Source organism: Ranitomeya imitator, chromosome 10, assembly GCF_032444005.1.
Source record: "Ranitomeya imitator isolate aRanImi1 chromosome 10, aRanImi1.pri, whole genome shotgun sequence".
Lineage (NCBI taxonomy): Eukaryota > Metazoa > Chordata > Amphibia > Anura > Dendrobatidae > Ranitomeya > Ranitomeya imitator.
In genome coordinates this window covers 131087682-131107772 of record NC_091291.1, presented here as the reverse complement: position 1 = coordinate 131107772, position 20091 = coordinate 131087682, and the positions used below count along the sequence as shown (strand labels likewise).

Sequence of the window (20091 nt, the reverse complement as noted above, 5' to 3'; positions counted from 1 at the left end):
ATATATACTACACACTATATCCAAGCATACATAAATATATTACACACCCGCGTACATACTGTACACACATCTATGTATATATTATGCACACACACCTCTATATACATTATATACACATATACTGTATATATATATGTATACACTACACACTGTATCCAAGCATATACCATATATATATATTACACACCCGCTTACATACTGTTTACACATCTATATATGTATATATTACATACACATCTAATTCAAATAAGCTTTATTGGCAGGGACAAATAACCACTAGGTTTGCCAAAGCACGTGTAGAGTAGGGACTGTGGGGACGATGGACGGGGCACATCCGGGGTGGGGGCTGTGGAGGTCCGTGCCATGTCATAGCGCTCCCCCTCCTAGTCTATGACCAGCACTCACACACTGTCCTGCTATCTCCACCTCTCCCTCTATAATAAATATATATATATATATATATATATATATATATATATATATATATATTATGCACTTCATCCAAGCACACATACAGATATGTATACTCACATCTACAGACACCGCTATATCTATACACACCTATATATATTACACACTATGGAAGAATAGACACATATATAGCCACATATTAATACACATACATTGCACTATATTACACAGTACATACATACTTATACACACAGAGTGATCGATTTCACGTGTTTATTTCTGTTAATGTCGATGATTATGGCTTACAGCCAATGAAAACCCAGAAGTCATTATCTCAGTAAATTAGAATATTTTATAACACCAGCTTGAAAAATGATTTTAATATCGGAAATGTTCCCTCCTGAGATGTATGTTCAGTAAATGCCTCAATACTTGGTCGGGCTCCTTTTGCATCAATTACTGCATCAGTGCGGCGTGGCATGGAGGCGATCAGCACCTGTATATCTATATATACACACTCATACTGTATACATATTCCCATACACACACACACTCACGCCCATCGCAGTCCGGGCCTCATGATCTGGGTGCAGACCCCCCATTGTTGCTGCTGTCCCTCGTGTGATCAGTGCTTGGTCGCGTTGCTCTGTGCATGCTGGCGTTACTGCCTGCTTTTCGCCTGTGATGGGATATGGTGTAACGCCATGGTCTCGGTCTCATCCTAAGAATGGAGGGGCTGCAGCGGTCACCAGCCCTCCTCTGCTCCCTTCCTGCGGTGCACGGAGCTGCTGCTCAGTTTAAACAGGTTTTTCTCATCTTCTTTCATGGGTAAAATTGTAAAGAGTTTGGAAAAACGGTCATCTTTGCAATTTATTGATTAACGATCTCCGTTCTCAAGAATAAAGGTATTTTTAATTGTATTGTTTGCAGCTTGTTGCCTAGGTGACCGGCGGTCTGATCAGCAGTGGTCGGTCTCCTAGGCAGCCAGAGTATTGCTCTTCGGTGCCCCAGAGACTGTTCCGACCACTTCTGGTGATGTCTGCAGTTTATGGCTCTTTATCTAGGAGAAAGGTTTCCTACAAGGGACACTCGGGTTCCTCGCGGTGTGCCTGTCTATTCAGTGTGTCCAGCAAAATGAATAATTCATCTTCTCCGTCACTGGAGAGCGGCAGTGTTGATGTTCTGTATCTTGGAGGTGCAGCATCGTCGCTGCCGCCGCAGCATCGGCACCCTGGGAAGTGTGATTTTTATTTATTTTTCCCTATTTTAAAGGGGTTGTTTGGGATTTTTACAAATTGTAATTATGCCAAATAATGGTATAAAATATTAGCAATAGCATTACCCGGCTATTCAGTCCCCTGATGGCAGTGCCGCAATAACTGCATGGATGCCGTTCATGTGACCGCCGCAGCCAATCACTAGCCTCAGATGTAACTTTTGGATGAACAGCGTTGTGACCACTGAGGACAGTGATTTGCTATGATTGATGGACATTGTGACCTCGGTGCAGGGTCTCTGCGGTCCATCAGAGCTGGGTGATTAAATAGATGAGTAATTCTTTTTTTCACCAATTGTTGCCCAATTAAATACACCTTCAATAAATTCCGCGATAAATACTGCAGCAATGTCGCCATGCACATCCTTCGTGGGGTCGCTGAAGTCAATCATTTTTACATATGTCGGTATTACAGATGCACTAAAGCCTCATTCAGACGTCCGTTTATCATGGTCCGAATACGGCACCAGAAGTTCACCCCCTACTAGGCGTATATGAGGCTGTCAGGTTCATGATTGGAGGGCTGCGGCCGCTCCCTGCGTCATGGCGCCATACACTGACATCTAAATGAGCCACAAGTATCAGTCTGCAAGCTTCATTTCTTCTCAGACCCACTGCTATGTAGTCTGCAGTGTTACAGAAGTTAGAGGTTTTACCTTGTGGGAGTGTCTCTCTCTGTGATATAGGCTGGATGTAAGGTTTGTGTGTATCCAGGGTCGTGTTTTCTTCATTAGCTCATTGTTCAGCTCTGTATCTATCCTGCACTTATTTCTTCTTCTTGTGCTTTCCTCTAGGTCTATAGACTTTTTTTTTCTCTGCCCTCCGTGAGACTATACATGCTTTCTAGTGATGAGCGAATATACTCGTTACTCGAGATTTCTCGAGCATGCTCGGGGGTCCTCCGAGTATTTTTTAGTGCTAGGAGATTTTGTTTTTCTTGCCGCAGCTGAATGATTTACAACTGTTAGCCGGCATAAGTACATGTGGGGGTTGCCTGGTTGCTAGGGAATCCCCACATGTACTTATGCTGGCTAACAGTTGTAAATCATTCAGCTGCAGCAAGAAAAACGAAATCTCCTAGCACTAAAAAATACTCGGAGGACCGTCGAGCATGCTCAAGAAATCTCGAGTAACGAGTATATTCGCTCATCACTAATGCTTTCCTCTAGGTCTATAGTGTTTTTCTCTGCCCTCCCTGAGACTATACATGCTTTCCTCTAGGTTTATAGGCTTTGTTTCTGTCCTCCCTGAGACTATACATGCTTTCCTCTAGGTCTATACATTTTTTTTAACTGTCCTCCCTGAGACTATACATGCTTTCCTCAATCTGTAGCCTTTTTTTTCTCTGCCCTCCCTGAGACTATACATGCTTTCCTTTTCCTTGGTCTGTAGACCTTTTTTTTCTCTGCCCTCCCTGAGACTATACATGCTGTACTTTTCCTCGGTCTGTAGACCTTTTTTTTTTCTTCTCTGCCCTCCCTGAGACTATACATGCTTTCCTCTCTCTCCCCTGCAGATCTGTGTAAAACCTACTCCCTGGTGCTATTTCTAAGGCAGTTCACATGATTGAACGCATTGTAGCGTACATGCTAGTGCACATGGATGATTTCCATGTGGACCCCAGGTCCAGGGAAGCATTTCCGGCGATGCGCGTTCTACAGAAAAGTTTCGCCGAATTCATTAAGTGGTGTGCGCTACACTAGTCTTAATGAATCGGCTCCTGTAAGCTCAGATGAGAATATCTTTGATCAGCGTGCCGTCCACACAACGAGTCGCACACCGACCAATGAAGGTTATTGCGCTGGTTGAGCACATTTGCTTTCACGTACATGTGGGGGAAAAAAAATCACATTGTGCATTAGTGTCGTTCGTTTTGCAGGCCACGCCGTGCTATTTTCAATGGTCAGTTTTCCATTGATGCTTCTTTGGTGTTACTGCACACACACACAAAAAAAAAAAAAAAGCAAAGTGTGAACGCAGCCTAATCACGACTACAGCTGCAGCAAATCTGCGTGCTAAGGCAAAATCTGCTGCTTTTCGCTTCTTAGCATTTTTCCGCTCTGGGTTTTGCATCAGTTTCCCGGGTGAGTATGACGATGTCTGCGCAGCCGCTGAGGATAGTGCAAGTGCCGATGGAAGGGGAGGCGAAAGTCGGCCCCCACAGGCTGGTATTAATGACCGGACAGTGATGATGTGATCCCCCAGAATATACAGACATATAATGGGACTTTGTTTTCTTTGCAGTCCGATTCCTACATAATGAGTCAGGAGGACACGAACTCCGCTGCTGTCCCTCATGCGGCTGAGGACGTCCAGGGCGATGACCGCTGGCTTTCCCAGGTAAGAGATCTGCGACTCTCGGATAATCTTGGTCTGAATTTAGCACATAGATTACTGTCAGTCACCTCCATGATGCCTAATGGATGGGACTACATTAAAGGGGTTGTCCACTTAAAAATTAGAACAATAAAGCCTCCCACCTACCGCATCCCCACATCCTTTGCACCTCCGCACCACTGCCGCCTTCCCCCTCCAGTGTCCTGGCCGCCTCCTATAGTCAGTGAGCGGCCACATTCTGTCTGAGCTGGAGGAGAGATTGGCTGCAGCGGTCACACTCAGTCCTGACCTGGAAGGAAGAGTTTCGTACTTCGGCCACTTTTCCAGCCTTCTTTCTCGATCCCGATTGATTGACAGTTGCCCCATCGGTGACCTCGGGGGGCATTGGAGGAGCACTGAATGTGACCAAATCTAGTGGTCCGGCCGGCTTCAAAGCACCACATGCCAACTCTAAAGTGCTGAGTTGGTTGACTAGGAGACCGGCCAACACTGATAGACTGCAGCGGTGGCCGGTAGCTAGGCAACGAGCCGTAAACGATAGAATTAAAGATCCCTCCGCTCTTGAATAGAGGGGCTTTTCATAACCCGTTCCCAAGCAGGTTGCAGGCTTCCCCAATGAATATAATGAGGACAACCCCCGAATGTGGAGTGTCCCCATAGATTGGGTGCAGGAGCCGTCCGATCCCTTGTCAGCGTCCACATTGCCTATAAATTGCAGATCATTAATGGACTGTTTGTTTTTCCGGCTTTTCCAGCATAACAGGTTTGTGTTAGACTGTAAGGACAAGGAGCCGGATGTTCTGTTTGTCGGCGACTCCATGGTGCAGCTGCTGCAGCAATATGAGGTACGAGGGCGACGGTCCACCACCGATGGGGCATCAATCGCGGCCATTAATGGGGCACGTCAGTTCTAGCAAGTCATCACTTCTCGTCAGCGGACGGACCTCCACCGATCGCCAGAGCGAGAGTCCTGTAACGGTCGTCTAAGTAAAATGGCAGCCGCCGCTCTCCATTCATAGCCTCCCTGACTGGTGGACATAGACGAGCCCACGCTCGGTTCTCTCCATTACTCCCATAGACTTTTCACCTAGTGCTCAACTGTGAATCCGGAGACTGGTGGCCACTTTTGCAGACTAGTGGGGGTCATTCATAACTGTCTGGGGCCACAATACCCCTTTAACACTTTCACTACATATATTTATATCATAAGTCGTCTCCTTGCCTGTGATGCGGGGTCTGGGGCTGAAGCCGCATCTTTCCCCACACTTGATGGCTGATTTAATCAGCTGTCATGTGCCCCTAACAGCCGCGGGTGGATCGGAGCAGCACCCTCGGCTGTTAAATTCCGCTGTCAATCTCTAACAGCAGGATTTAACACTCGCCGCTCACAAATCCCACTCATCAGCGCCCCTGTCACATGATCGAGGGTGCTGATGAGCTGTCACAACAGCTGGGGGTCAGAAGAAGACCCCTGTGCCTGTTATTTTGAATCTCCTGAGTTAGATTTCCTCGTACATTTGACTTCCCCAAAAAAATGTTTTTTTGTTTTTTTTTCTTGTTGCAGATTTGGAGGGAGCTGTTCTCTCCGCTTCACGCACTAAATTTCGGTATCGGTGGAGACACAACGCGCCACGTGCTATGGAGGCTTCAGAACGGAGAACTAGAGAATATCAAACCTAAGGTGAGCGGCAAACAGACCGTAACCTGCGCCGACGCCGTACACGGCGCCAATCTGCCACCAGTAAATTGGCTGTGGATTTCTAACGAATCGATTGGCCACAATCTGTCGCAATATTGAACGTGCTGCGGGTATAAAATCCGCACAAAGGAATCGTTCTGCAGGGATTTTGTGACCGTGGGGTAAAATATCTCGTAAATGTTTAGCAGACCGTCAGGATCGAAGTGCCAAATCCAGGACTTTTGGTTAATTCCGCACTATGAGTTGTCCTCGGGTAACTTTCACGGATGCATTAATTAATTTTCTTTGTATAACAGGTTATTGTTTTGTGGATCGGCACCAATAATCATGAAAACACAGCTGAAGAGGTGGCGGGTGGAATAGAAGCCATCATAAAACTCATCAACACGCTGCAACCGCAAGCGAAGACCATCGTGATGGTATGTGGTGGTCGCCCACACGTTCTGCCCCACCATAACGCAGCGGTGCCCGACTTGTTATATACAACAGCTCTGTCCATAATCAGATGCATCATCCGATCCGGGATGTCTGCAGCCGTGGCTGAAAACGGCATCTTGGAAGCCAGAAAGCAAAAACTGAGCTTAGAGTACTGCCATCTCAGACATTTAGGCTTCTTTTACACTTACCAGGTTTTTTGCGGTCCTTATTGCCGTAATTTTCACAGTCTGCCGCAATAACAGACCCCCAAAAAACTTGCGGATCACCGTTTTTCGGGTTCCCAGTACTATAGCAAAAGTATTGGGGGAAAAAAACAGCTTTCCGCAAAACCAGAGGTCATGGTGCACCGCAAAAACAAGCTTCTGTTGTTTTTGCTTCCCCATTGATTTTCAATGGGGGCCGTGTCCGTAAGCCGCAAAAAAAATCGAGCCTGTAAATATGGCGCACCGTGAAATGATTGCAGCCCCATAGAAATCTTATTGGGACCGCAAAACAAGGGTATGTGTAAAAGAAGCCTTATGGTGCAGGCACCCCATCTATCTGTAGATCAGGGGTCCACACTCTTGTCTTTTGTGGCAGCTGTGAATGGAGAGGTAGTTGAGTACGTGAAGGGAGAGGATATTTTTCTGCTCAAAAGTCTAGATCCCCATTGTTTTCAGTGGGGTTCTGGTTCATGTTCGGGTCCAGTTCTGGTACCTGAACCAAACTTTGGAATAAAGTTTGGGTTGGGTGTCTGATTCCAAACTTCCACGAGTCCACTCATCCCCACTCATTCTGGAAATACTGTGCACAGATCAGCCGCATCCATTGTACATTGATTATCCTGATACAAGGGCGCGATATATCAGGCAGCAAATAATTAGTTTGTACTCGGAAGTTTTTGTGTTGGGAGCAGAAAAAATGTGCATTAATTAAAATCTGCATAATTCTGCCAAGGGCTACATTGTGGTGGCTAGATGACCGGGTACAGGGACTTCATCACATCTGCACAACATTAGGGGTCCCAGTGTAATGGCTGGCTGCTGAATGTGTCCGTTTTCTCCTGCAGGGATTACTGCCCCGTGGAGAGAAGCCTAATCCTCTGCGGGAGAAGAACGCCCGGGTGAACCAGCTGCTGCGCTCCTGGCTCCCGCGTCTTCCCGGAGTTCAGCTCCTAGATGTAGATTTCGGATTTGTCCACTCGGACGGCGCCGTCTCCCGACACGACATGTTTGATTTCCTCCATCTCACGGCCGCCGGTTACGCCAAGGTCTGCCGGCCACTTCACGAACTGATTATGCAACTCCTGGAGGAGACCCCAGAGGAAAAACAAGTCACTCTGGCCTGAGCCCCCTGGTTCCTCCTCACCCTGTCGTCAGTGTTACATCATTGGCTGCCCCCCTCGTTCCCCGCCGTTCACTACCGTCGCCTCAGCTGTATATCTACAAGCTCAGTGTATATACACAGGACTCGTATCCATCTGCCGATTCCTCGCTTTTCCTCGTCGTCGTCCCCCATTTATTGGACACGTATGTCCCCGGTCGAGTCAGAGAGGCGCAATGATAGATGGATCCTAAAATCCGGGAGCAGCTAGAAGGCTATAACCTCCGAGTGGACCCGAAATCCTGTAGAGAGCGACTGTGACCCCTCAGTGGGGTGGGATGATGTGGTGTGTAGTATATATGTAGGAGGCCACCACTCCGGGAGTGACGGCTGACTGGACCATTGTGTTTTTTGTTTTTTTTCGTTATTTTTTTTCATAGCATTGAATCTGACTGGTCGGTTAGGTAAATGGTGGGGCTACGTGGTGACTAGTGGGTCCCCCCGGCATCGGATGGTTAACCCATACGTACAATCACCGGGACATGGTTATAAAGCCTGCCGGGGGTTGGCGAGTTAACTCCTTCCCTGCCGGAGCGGCCTACGCCATATTGCAATTACTCCAACTTTCTTTTTATGGCTTGCTGTATATTTTTTTTTTTTTTTTTTTGATCGTCCTCTCGCTGTGCGGTGTATGCGCAGCCTCGGAAATGTGAGAATATAATATCTATGTGTAACGCTTGTCTGAACGTGTACGCTCGATAGCTCGGGTCTAGGGACCAAAGCTGGATTTTGACCCACGAAGAGTTGGGCATTAGGGGTAATGGCATGCGGCTTAGAGAAGAAGCATAGAGCTGGGACTTCACCGTACCGGCGCAGAATTAGGGCCGAGATTGTGTGGGGGGGGGATGCCCTTTTGTGTTTAAAACGTGTCTGTACAGCTTTAAATCTCATTCGGTAGATCCCATCTCTAGAGCTTCTATGTACGGCGTAACGAGCCCATCGTCCCGTCTTGTTGTTGTTGTGCGTATGGAGCCGAATTATTATAAAAAAAAAAAAATGACAGTGGAAACGCGGATCTCGGTCTTTATATCTGACACTTAATAGTGGCCGATCCAGAAATGAAAAAAATGCAGGGCATGCTCCGATCTGGAGAGTCGCTAGAGACAAGTACTGCTGCACCGGGATCACGTCAGACAGGCACCTGCTAATAAAGATGGGAAAGACTAAAGGAGACTGATTATTTCCGGGGGTCTCCGATCTACGAGGGCGGAAAAGGCAACTTATTACAATTTACCTCCTCAATAATCATCTCTGTTCTCAAAAGTAAAAGGATAGTGTTGGGGTATGTTCACACCCGGCGTATGTGATGCATAAAATCTGCAACATTTTACTGTACCATTAAAACCAATGAGATGTCTGAAATCTCATGCACTCTCTGCATTTTTTTTTTTTGTTTACCCCCCGATGCATATTTTTGCAGGACTTTTCGAACGTGAGTAAAAAAAAACCACGTAGAGTATTTTTCATACGGTGCAGAAAAACCCCTGCAAAAACGACCTGTGTGAACTTACCTTTACAACTTAGTGCCTATGTTAATGGCCACTTCTGCATAGGTAAGGAGCGCAGCGCTTCCAAGCTCTTTGCTGCAGAAGTTTCCAAGGTTTATTTGATCACTGGATTCAGCCGTCTTCAGGGCTCCTGCTGCAGTCTCTGCACAATATGGCGCAGGTAAGGCGAGCATGAGCGCCCTATTTCCCGGGAAGTAGGGGAGTACTACGCTTCTGAAGATCACGAAAGTAATAATTCCATAGACTTCTCATGATAGAGTATCAGCCTGTAATTCTCACCACAACCACTAGGTGGCCACAAGTAGACACGTACAGCATAAACTTCTCCCAACAATATGAAATCGTGTATTTTTATTTTTTTATTTTTTTTTGCTAAACTAAAATACGTTGCACCACACAGTAAAATACAGACAGGACATGGATGACATTTATGTATTCTCGTTTTTTTTTTTTTTTTAGCGGACGATCAGTAGAGGACAGTGAAAAGGCGCATTCATAGAAACGAGTCTGATGTATCCGAAAAATAACGGGCCGCGCACTTATCTGATGCGTGAAGAAGCTTTATTCAGAAATATGGAGCAAATTTTGCCTTTTTTTTTTGACCTTCTGGTACAATATCTAATGTCAGATAAGAGCGTGAGACCGTTGTGGAATGTTGCAAAAAATCAACGCAATTTGGGGATGTTGTTTTTTTCAGAAATCGCCTTTTTAAGCCGGTTTGTTCATTTCAATACCAGAAAAGAGCGGGAGGCGAATGTGGGAAATGTCGCACGTTCATGTGGAATTGTGAGCAAAGCGTGACTTTTTATAGAGGTCTGAGACACAAATGTATTTGTTCTTAAGGACGACCATGACTTCCGTCACACTAACCGCTCCCCCAGTTCTCGCCATCTTTAAGTTTTGGAGTAGGGATTAAAGATTGGGACTGTATGGCGGAGGAGAGCCATGGAAGTCCTAAGGGTATGTGCGCACGTTGCAGATTTGCTACGGATCCGCAGCGTTTTGATTCGCTGCAGATCTGCAAGTGATTTACAGTACAATGTAAATCGGTGGGGAAAAAAATTGCGCTAATGGTGCGGAAAAATCCACAAGGAAAACGCAGCAGATTAAAAAAAAAAAAAAAAAGGAGCATGTCAATTCTTTTTGCAGATCTGCGTTTCTGCACCCATTCCATTATAGAAATCCGCAGGATTGAAAAAAAAAAAAGAAGAAATCCGCACAAAAATCTGTAAGGTGCGCACATACCAAAAAAAGGCGCAGATTCTGACCTGCGTTTTCTGCCAAGAAATGCAGAATCTGCACAGAAAATTCTACAGCCAAATCCGCCACGTGTGCCCATAGCCTTATTCCTCATCTCTTTCTGCCGGTGATCCGAGAAATCTGCAACAACCAGGATAGAACTGCAGATTCTCACTTCTCTATTGAAGTCAATGGGGAAAATCAGCTACAAATTGTTGAGTTTTCTGCAGCAGAAACTGACGTCATACGGATTATGGAAAACTCATCGTCGCGCCTGCAAACGTGGCCAGAAAATCTGCAGCGGGTTCATCCCGTGTGGTTATGTCAATGCTACAATAAATACAGTAACTACATAAACACATAAATGTAATAATGGAAAAATGCTTTATAATCTAACACTAGATAAATATCGAAAAATACATAAAATATAACTATAACAAATAATGCATATATTTATGTAATATATTATCTATAGACAAAATATATAACTACAAATAATACATATATTTAATGATAATAATCTTTATATGGCGCCAACATATCTTGCAGTGCTTAACAGTTCATTAATTATATTTATGTATTTGTTATATTTCTAATTTTATTTATATATTATACTAGATGGTGGCCCGATTCTAACGCATCGGGTATTCTAGAATATGCATGTCCACGTAGTATATTGCCCAGTCACGTAGTATATTGCCCAGCCACGTAGTATATTGCCCAGCCACGTAGTATATTGCACAGCCACGTAGTATATTGCACAGTCACGTAGTATTTTGCCCAGCCACGTAGTATATTGCCCAGCCACGTAGTATATTGCCCAGCCACGTAGTATATTGCCCAGCAACGTAGTATATTGCACAGCCACGTAGTATATTGCACAGTCACGTAGTATATTGCACAGTCACGTAGTATTTTGCCCAGCCACGTAGTATATTGCCCAGCCACGTAGTATATTGCCCAGCCACGTAGTATATTGCCCAGCCACGTAGTATATTGCACAGCCACGTAGTATATTGCACAGTCACGTAGTATTTTGCCCAGCCACGTAGTATATTGCCCAGCCACGTAGTATATTGCCCAGCCACGTAGTATATTGCCCAGCCACGTAGTATATTGCCCAGCCACGTAGTATATTGCCCAGCCACGTAGTATATTGCCCAGCCACGTAGTATATTGCCCAGCCACGTAGTATATTGCCCAGCCCACGTAGTATATTGCCCAGCCACGTAGTATATTGCCCAGCCACGTAGAATATTGCCCAGCCACGTAGTATATTGCCCAGCAACGTAGTATATTGCACAGCCACGTAGTATATTGCACAGCCCATGTAGTATTTTGCCCAGTCACGTAGTATTTTGCCCAGTCACGTAGTATTTTGCCCAGCCACGTATTATATTGTCCAGTCACGTAGTATATTGCCCAGCCACGTAGTATATTGTCCAGCCACGTAGTATATTGCCCAGCCACGTAGTATATTGCCCAGTTACGTAGTATATTGCCCAGGCACGTAGTATATTGCCCAGCCACGTAGTATATTGCCCAGCCACGTAGTATATTGCCCAGCCACGGAGTATATTGCACAGCGACGGAGTATACAGCACAGAGCCATGGAGTATACAGACTTAAAATAAAAAATAAACATATACTCACCCTCCGTTGAAGTCCTGGCCCTGTGTGCGGTGCACACGGCTGCTTCTGGTCCCAGGGTTGGTATGGGCGCAGGACCTGTGATGACGTTGCGGTCACATGACCGTGACGTCATGACAGGTCCTTGTCACATAACATCATTGCCACCGGAACCTACCGCTTGCATGGAGCGGTCACCGGAGCGTCGCGAGGAGCGGGAAAGGCGCCGGAAGGTGAGTATATAATGATTTTTTTTTATTTTTTTTTATTATTTTTAACAGATCTTTTTACTATTGAGGCAGCATAGGCAACATCAATAGTAAAAAACTTGGTCACACAGGGTTAATAGCGGCGGTAACGGAGTGAGTTACCCGCGGCATAGTGCGTTCGGTTAACTCTGCCATTAACCCTGTGTGAGCGCTGACTGCGGGGAGGAAGGAGCGGCCATGTTGCCGCCGGACTGTGCCCGTTGCTGATTGGTCGTGGCAATGGTCGTGGGCGTTTGCCACGACCAATCAGCGACTTGGATTCCATGACAGACAGAGGCCGCGACCAATAAATATCCGGGACAGACAGAAAGATGGAAGTGACCCTTAGACAATTATATAGTAGACTAGCTGAAGAGCCCGGCGTTGCCTGGGCATAGTAAATATCTGTGGTTAGTTATAGCACGTCACTTCTCTTATTCTCCCATCACGCCTCTCATTTTCCCAATCGCATCTTTCATTTTCCCCCTCACATCTCTCATTTTCTCCCTCACTCCTCTCATTCCCCCCTAACACTTGTCATTTCGACCTCACATCTGTCATTTTCTGATCACTCCACTATTTTTCCTCACTCCTCTCATTTTGCACTCACACCTTTTCATTTTCACCTCATCACCTCAGTATATACATGTTTGTCATCTCCCTTATATACAGTGGGGCAAAAAAGTATTTAGTCAGTCAGCAATAGTGCAAGTTCCACCACTTAAAAAGATGAGAGGCGTCTGTAATTTACATCATAGGTAGACCTCAACTATGGGAGACAAACTGAGAAAAAAAAATCCAGAAAATCACATTGTCTGTTTTTTTATCATTTTATTTGCATATTATGGTGGAAAATAAGTATTTGGTCAGAAACAAACAATCAAGATTTCTGGCTCTCACAGACCTGCAACTTCTTCTTTAAGAGTCTCCTCTTTCCTCCACTCATTACCTGTAGTAATGGCACCTGTTTAAACTTGTTATCAGTATAAAAAGACACCTGTGCACACCCTCAAACAGTCTGACTCCAAACTCCACTATGGTGAAGACCAAAGAGCTGTCAAAGGACACCAGAACAAAATTGTAGCCCTGCACCAGGGTGGGAAGACTGAATCTGCAATAGCCAACCAGCTTGGAGTGAAGAAATCAACAGTGGGAGCAATAATTAGAAAATGGAAGACATACAAGACCACTGATAATCTCCCTCGATCTGGGGCTCCACGCAAAATCCCACCCCGTGGGGTCAGAATGATCACAAGAACGGTGAGCAAAAATCCCAGAACCACGCGGGGGGACCTAGTGAATGAACTGCAGAGAGCTGGGACCAATGTAACAAGGCCTACCATAAGTAACACACTACGCCACCATGGACTCAGATCCTGCAGTGCCAGACGTGTCCCACTGCTTAAGCCAGTACATGTCCGGGCCCGTCTGAAGTTTGCTAGAGAGCATTTGGATGATCCAGAGGAGTTTTGGGAGAATGTCCTATGGTCTGATGAAACCAAACTGGAACTGTTTGGTAGAAACACAACTTGTCGTGTTTGGAGGAAAAAGAATACTGAGTTGCATCCATCAAACACCATACCTACTGTAAAGCATGGTGGTGGAAACATCATGCTTTGGGGCTGTTTCTCTGCAAAGGGGCAAGGACGACTGATCCGGGTACATGAAAGAATGAATGGGGCCATGTATCGTGAGATTTTGAGTGCAAACCTCCTTCCATCAGCAAGGGCATTGAAGATGAAACGTGGCTGGGTCTTTCAACATGACAATGATCCAAAGCACACCGCCAGGGCAATGAAGGAGTGGCTTCGTTAGAAGCATTTCAAGGTCCTGGAGTGGCCTAGCCAATCTCCAGATCTCAACCCTATAGAAAACCTTTGGAGGGAGTTGAAAGTCCGTGTTGCCAAGCGAAAAGCCAAAAACATCACTGCTCTAGAGGAGATCTGCATGGAGGAATGGGCCAACATACCAACAACAGTGTGTGGCAACCTTTTGAAGACTTACAGAAAACGTTTGACCTCTGTCATTGCCAACAAAGGATATATTACAAAGTATTAAGATGAAATTTTGTTTCTGACCAAATACTTATTTTCCACCATAATATGCAAATAAAATGTTAAAAAAACAGACAATGTGATTTTCTGGATTTTTTTTTCTCAGTTTGTCTCCCATAGTTGAGGTCTACCTATGATGTAAATTACAGACGCCTCTCATCTTTTTAAGTGGTGGAACTTGCACTATTGCTGACTGACTAAATACTTTTTTGCCCCACTGTATAGTATACATCTGTATGTCATCTCATGTATATAGTATATACCTGTATGTCATCTCCCCTGTATATAGTATATACCTGCTGTGTGTCATCTCCCCTATATATAGTATATACCTGAATGTCATCTCCTTCTATATATAGTATATACCTGTATGTCATCTCCTCCTGTATATAGTATATACCTGTGTGTCATCTCCCCTGTATATAGTATATATCTGTGTGTCATCTCCTCCTGTATATAGTATATACCTGCATGTCATCTTCTATATATAGCATATACCTGTATGTCATCTCCTCCTGTATATAGTATATACCTGTGTGTCATCTGCTCCTCTATATAGTATATACATGTGTATATAATATATATCTGTGTGTCATCTCCCCTGTATATAGTATATACCTGTATGTCATCTCCTCCTCTATATAGTATATACGTGTGTCATCTCCTCCTCTATATAGTATATACCTGTGTGTCATCTCCTCCTCTATATAGTATATACCTGTGTGTCATCTCCTCCTCTATATAGTATATACCTGTATGTCATCTCCTCCTGTATATAGTATATACCTGTGTCTCATCTCCCCTGTATATAGTATATACCTGTGTGTCATCTCCTCCTGTATTAGACCTCGTTCACACGTTATTTGCTCAGTATTTTTACCTCAGTATTTGTAAGATAAATTGGCAGCCTGATAAATCCCCAGCCAACAGGAAGCCCTCCCCCCTGGCAGTATATATTAGCTCACACACACACATAATAGACAGGCCATGTGACTGACAGCTGCCGTATTTCCTATATGGTACATTTGTTGTAGTTTGTCTGCTTATTAATCAGATTTTTATTTTTGAAGGATAATACCAGACTTGTGTGTGTTTTAGGGCGAGTTTCGTTTGTCAAGTTGTGTGTGTTGAGTTGCGTGTGGCGACATGCATGTAGCGACTTTTGTGAGATGAGTTTTGTGTGGCAACATGCGTGTAGCAACTTTTTGTGTGTCGAGTTGCATGTGACAGGTTAGTGTAGCAAGTTGTGTGCAGCAAGTTTTGCGCGTGGTGAGTTTTATGTGTGGTGCCTTTTGAGTATGTGTGAGTTTTGTGTGAGGCAACTTTTGCATGTGTTGCAACTTTTGTGCATGTGGCAATTTTTCAGCGTGTGCAAGTTTTGCGTGTGGCGAGTTTTGCGTGTGGCGAGTTTTCCATGAGGTGAGTTTTGCACTTGTGGCGAGTTTTGTGTGAGCCTAGTTTTTGCATGTGGCGAGTTCTGCGCGTGGCGAGTTTTGAGCGGCGACTTTTGTGTTTCGACTTTTATGTGGCGAGGTTGGTGTATTTGTGGTGAAATGTGTGCTGAGGGTGGTATATGTGTTCAAGCACGTGGTAGTGTGTGGCGCATTTTGTGTGTGTGTTCATATCCCTGTGTGTGGTGAGTATCCCATGTCGGGGCCCCACCTTAGCAACTGTACGGTATATACTCTTTGGCGCCATCGCTCTCATTCTTTAAGTCCCCCTTGTTCACATCTGGCAGCTGTCAATTTGCCTCCAACACTTTTCCTTTCACTTTTCCCCATTATGTAGATAGGGGCAAAATTGTTTGGTGAATTGGAAAGCGCGGGGTTAAAATTTCACCTCACAACGTAGCCTATGACGCTCTCAGGGTCCAGACGTGTGACTGTGCAAAATTTTGTGGCTGTAGCTTCGACGGTGCAGATGCCAATCCCGGACATACACACACATACACATACACACACACACACACACACACACACACACACACACACACACACACACACACACACACCTTTATATATTAGATTTATGTAGTTATATTTATTATACTTAAGTAATTTGTTCTATTAATATTTAACAATATATAGATAATAGATAAATGTAATAAATACATGTACTATATAAAATATATATATATATATCTAACGAAATATAACAAATCGTATATAATAAGCATATAAATACAAACAAAATACGTAAATATAAAACAAAATAAATATAACAATATAATATCTAAATAAATATAATATATAGAGGGATAAAATAAATAAAAAGTGAATCTAATTACTAAACATAAATCTAGTAAATACTTAGTCTAGTGCAGGAGAGGAGGGGCACAATACTGATCAATAATAGATGATTGTGTGGAGAGACGCTGCTCCCGGCTCCTCCCGGGCACAGTGCGGGGCTGCAGCTCCAGCTCGGGCACATTATGGAGTTGTTAGTTGAGCAGATCCATCCTCAGGTCACGTGTCCCCTCCTCAGGTCACGTGTCCCCTCCTCCGTTTATATTCGCACACGTGACTCTCCAAGCTGCAGCTCGTCACGTGACGTCTCCCCTCAGAGGCGGGTGACGTCACCCTGGCCCCGCCCCCTGTGTTATTGTGATCTTCCGGCTCCTGTGGATGCGGTTGAGTTGTGGAGAGAGGACGGAGAGCGCGGACACCGGGGAGCGGAGGCGGAGCGGGCCGGATGGGGAGGACGGATGTGAGTGCTCGGTCACCGCTTTGTGTTGTCTTGTGCCTTCTGCTTGTTTACCGCTTGTGGGACTGATAATGTCCCGTCCGGCTCCCCGTGGTGACTTCAGTCTCTCACCAATCCAATTTATTTATTTTTTAATTAATTTCTGTAAAAAATTCAGATTTGACAGAATCTAATATTTGTGTGAATATTGTCACACCTGAGGGTGAGGGGGGTAATAAAGGGGCGTAGAGGCGGGGAGATCACACCTGAGGGTGAGGGGGGTAATAAAGGGGCGTAGAGAGATCACACCTGAGGGTGAGGGGGGTAATAAAGGGGCTTAAAGGCGGGGAGATCACACCTGAGGGTGAGGGGGGTAATAAAGGGGCGTAGAGGCGGGGGGATCACACCTGAGGGTGAGGGGGGTAATAAAGGGGCTTAAAGGCGGGGAGATCACACCTGAGGGTGAGGGGGGTAATAAAGGAACGTAGAGGCGGGGGGATCACACCTGAGGGTGAGGGGGGTAATAAAGGGGCGTAGAGGCGGGGGGATCACACCTGAGGGTGAGGGGGGTAATAAAGGGGCGTAGAGGCGGGGGGATCACACCTGAGGGTGAGGGGGGTAATAAAGGAACGTAGAGGTGGGGAGATCACACCTGAGGGTGAGGGGGGTAATAAAGGGGCGTAGAGAGATCACACCTGAGGGTGAGGGGGGTAATAAAGGGGCGTATAGGCGGGGGGATCACACCTGAGGGTGAGGGGGGTAATAAAGGAACGTAGAGGTGGGGAGATCACACCTGAGGGTGAGGGGGGTAATAAAGGGGCGTAGAGGCGGGGGGATCACACCTGAGGGTGAGGGGGGTAATAAAGGAACGTAGAGGCGGGGAGATCACACCTGAGGGTGAGGGGGGTAATAAAGGGGCGTAGAGGCGGGGGGATCACACCTGAGGGTGAGGGGGGTAATAAAGGAACGTAGAGGCGGGGAGATCACACCTGAGGGTGAGGGGGGTAATAAAGGGGCGTAGAGGCGGGGGGATCACACCTGAGGGTGAGGGGGGTACCACGAGCAGAGATCAGCAACTTTCCGGAGATTTTAACTCAACCGGAAAATTACATTTGCATCAAATCAATTTGTTGTGAATTGAAACAGTCGGGAAAGGGTTAAGTGATACAAAGACCCTTTGATCAGATTCACACCTCTGTGTCTCACGATGTGAGTCTGGCCTGCAATGTGCGGACCACCCGCGGGTCTCTGACCCAACAGTGTCCCCCGCTCCTCAGCCTCCGTGCCCTGGGCAGCGCCGCTCTTCACCAGGCCTCGCACAGGCACATTACTGACGGGTGCCACAACATGGGGGCTAGAGGAGGGCGGGCGAGCTGGAGGCGCAGAAACGGGAAATCGGGGCCTATTGGAGCAGCGGGAGAGGTGCTGCCTCCAACCAACTGGCAGCCGCCACTCTTGGGTTCGTCATGATGTCATCAGAGAAGCATAGACTGGTGTGATACCGTCAGTGTGATGTCATCAGTGCAGCATGATGTCACTGGTGGGGCATAGCCTGGCGTATGATGCCAATGGGACGTCTCACCAGGCTGGCAAGTCAGAAGAAGAGCGTCGTGGGATGGCAGGAGCTTAGAGGCAGCTCTCGCGGATCCCGGGAAGCTCAGGAGGTGGACACCCGGGGGAGGTCGGTGGCGGCTCTCGCAGGCACCCGGGGGAGGTCGGTGGCAGCTCTCGCGGGCACCCAGAATCAGAAGATCGTGGGATTGCAGGAGCTTAGAGGCGGCTCTCGCAGATTCCATCCAATGACCACAGTTGTGATCTCCCTGGCTCTACGCCCCTTTATTATCAGCCTCACCCACAGGCGTGATCTCCCCGCCTCTACGCCCCTTTATTATCAGCCTCACCCACAGGCGTGATCTCCCCGCTTCTACACCCCTTTATTACCCGCCTCACCCTCAGTTGTGATCTCCCCGCCTCTACGCCCCTTTATTATCAGCCTCACCCACAGGCGTGATCTCCCCGCCTCTACGCCCCTTTATTATCAGCCTCACCCACAGGCGTGATCTCCCCGCCTCTACACCCCCTTTATTACCCCCCTCACCCTCAGTTGTGATCTCCCCGCCTCTACGCCCCTTTATTATCAGCCTCACCCACAGGCGTGATCTCCCCGCTTCTACGCCCCTTTATTACCCGCCTCACCCTCATTTGTGATCTCCCCGCCTCTACGCCCCTTTATTACCCCCCTCACCCTCAGTTGTGATCTCCCCGCCTCTACACCCCCTTTATTAGCCGCCTCACCCTCAGGCTGGTTTCACACATCAGTGGCTCCGGTACGTGAGGTGACAGTTTCCTCACGTACCGGAGACACTGACTCACGTAGACACATTGAAATCAATGTGTCTCTGCACAGGTCAGCGTGTTTTCACGGACCGTGTGTCCGTGTGCAAAACACGGAGACATGTCAGTGTTTGTGGGAGCGCACGGATTACACGGACCCATTAAAGTCAATGGGTCCGTGTAAAACAGTCCGTGTGCCGTGCAGGAGACGGCGCTAGAGATGAGCGCTGTCGCCTGCATCTGGTGCTGAAACCGCCATTCATATCTTCTCTCCAGCAGCGTTCGCTGGATAGAAAATATGAAAAATCCTTTTTTTTTTGTTATTTCGTGTTTAAAATAAAGATCCCTGTCCCCACCCCCCCTCCCACCCCCTGTGCGTCCACCCGCTGTTAATAAAATACTCACCCGGCTCCCTCGCAGCGCCCTGTCCTCGCCACAGCTTCTCCTGTATGAGCGGTCACGTGGTGCCACCGATTACAGTCACGAATATGCGGCTCCACCTCCCATAGGGGTGGAGCCGTATATTCATGGCTGTAATGGGCGGCCCCACGTGACCGCTCATACTGGAGAAGGAGCGGCCCAGAGAGGACACTTCGAAGGGGTGGGAGGGGGGTGGGGACAAAGATCTTTATTTTAAACATGAAAAAAAAAAAAAGGATTTTTCATATTTTCTATCCAGCGAATGCTGCTGGAGAGAAGATATAAATGGCGGCTTCAGCACCAGATGCAGGGGTCAGCGCTTACTTGTAGCGCTGTCTCCTGCACACTCCGTGTGGTACCCAGTCGGCACACGTGTGCCACACTGATGTGCCACATAAACGCACGGACACAGATAATTCCGGTACCAAAATTATCTGGACGTGTGAGACTGGCC

General features: G+C 46.7%; 2 protein-coding genes across 8 annotated transcripts in view; both read left to right on the top strand.

Annotated features, from left to right (window-relative positions):
• PAFAH1B2 (platelet activating factor acetylhydrolase 1b catalytic subunit 2) overlaps positions 1 to 8890 on the top strand; it is a 12911-nt gene extending 4021 nt beyond the window's left edge. The window contains exons 2-6 of the mRNA XM_069742400.1: positions 3932 to 4027; positions 4780 to 4869; positions 5589 to 5705; positions 6020 to 6142; positions 7210 to 8890. Of these exons, the coding sequence (XP_069598501.1) occupies positions 3947 to 4027; positions 4780 to 4869; positions 5589 to 5705; positions 6020 to 6142; positions 7210 to 7488 (690 nt within the window). The 5' untranslated portion in view covers positions 3932 to 3946 and the 3' untranslated portion in view covers positions 7489 to 8890. The remainder of the gene's footprint in view (positions 1 to 3931; positions 4028 to 4779; positions 4870 to 5588; positions 5706 to 6019; positions 6143 to 7209) is intronic.
• A 7879-nt stretch (positions 8891 to 16769) lies between these two features.
• The window catches only part of SIDT2 (SID1 transmembrane family member 2), a 47610-nt gene continuing 44288 nt past the window's right edge, over positions 16770 to 20091 (top strand). For all 7 annotated transcript variants that reach the window (XM_069741442.1, XM_069741439.1, XM_069741441.1 and 4 more), the window contains exon 1: positions 16770 to 16907. The gene's annotated coding sequence lies outside the window, so the exon portion shown is untranslated. The remainder of the gene's footprint in view (positions 16908 to 20091) is intronic.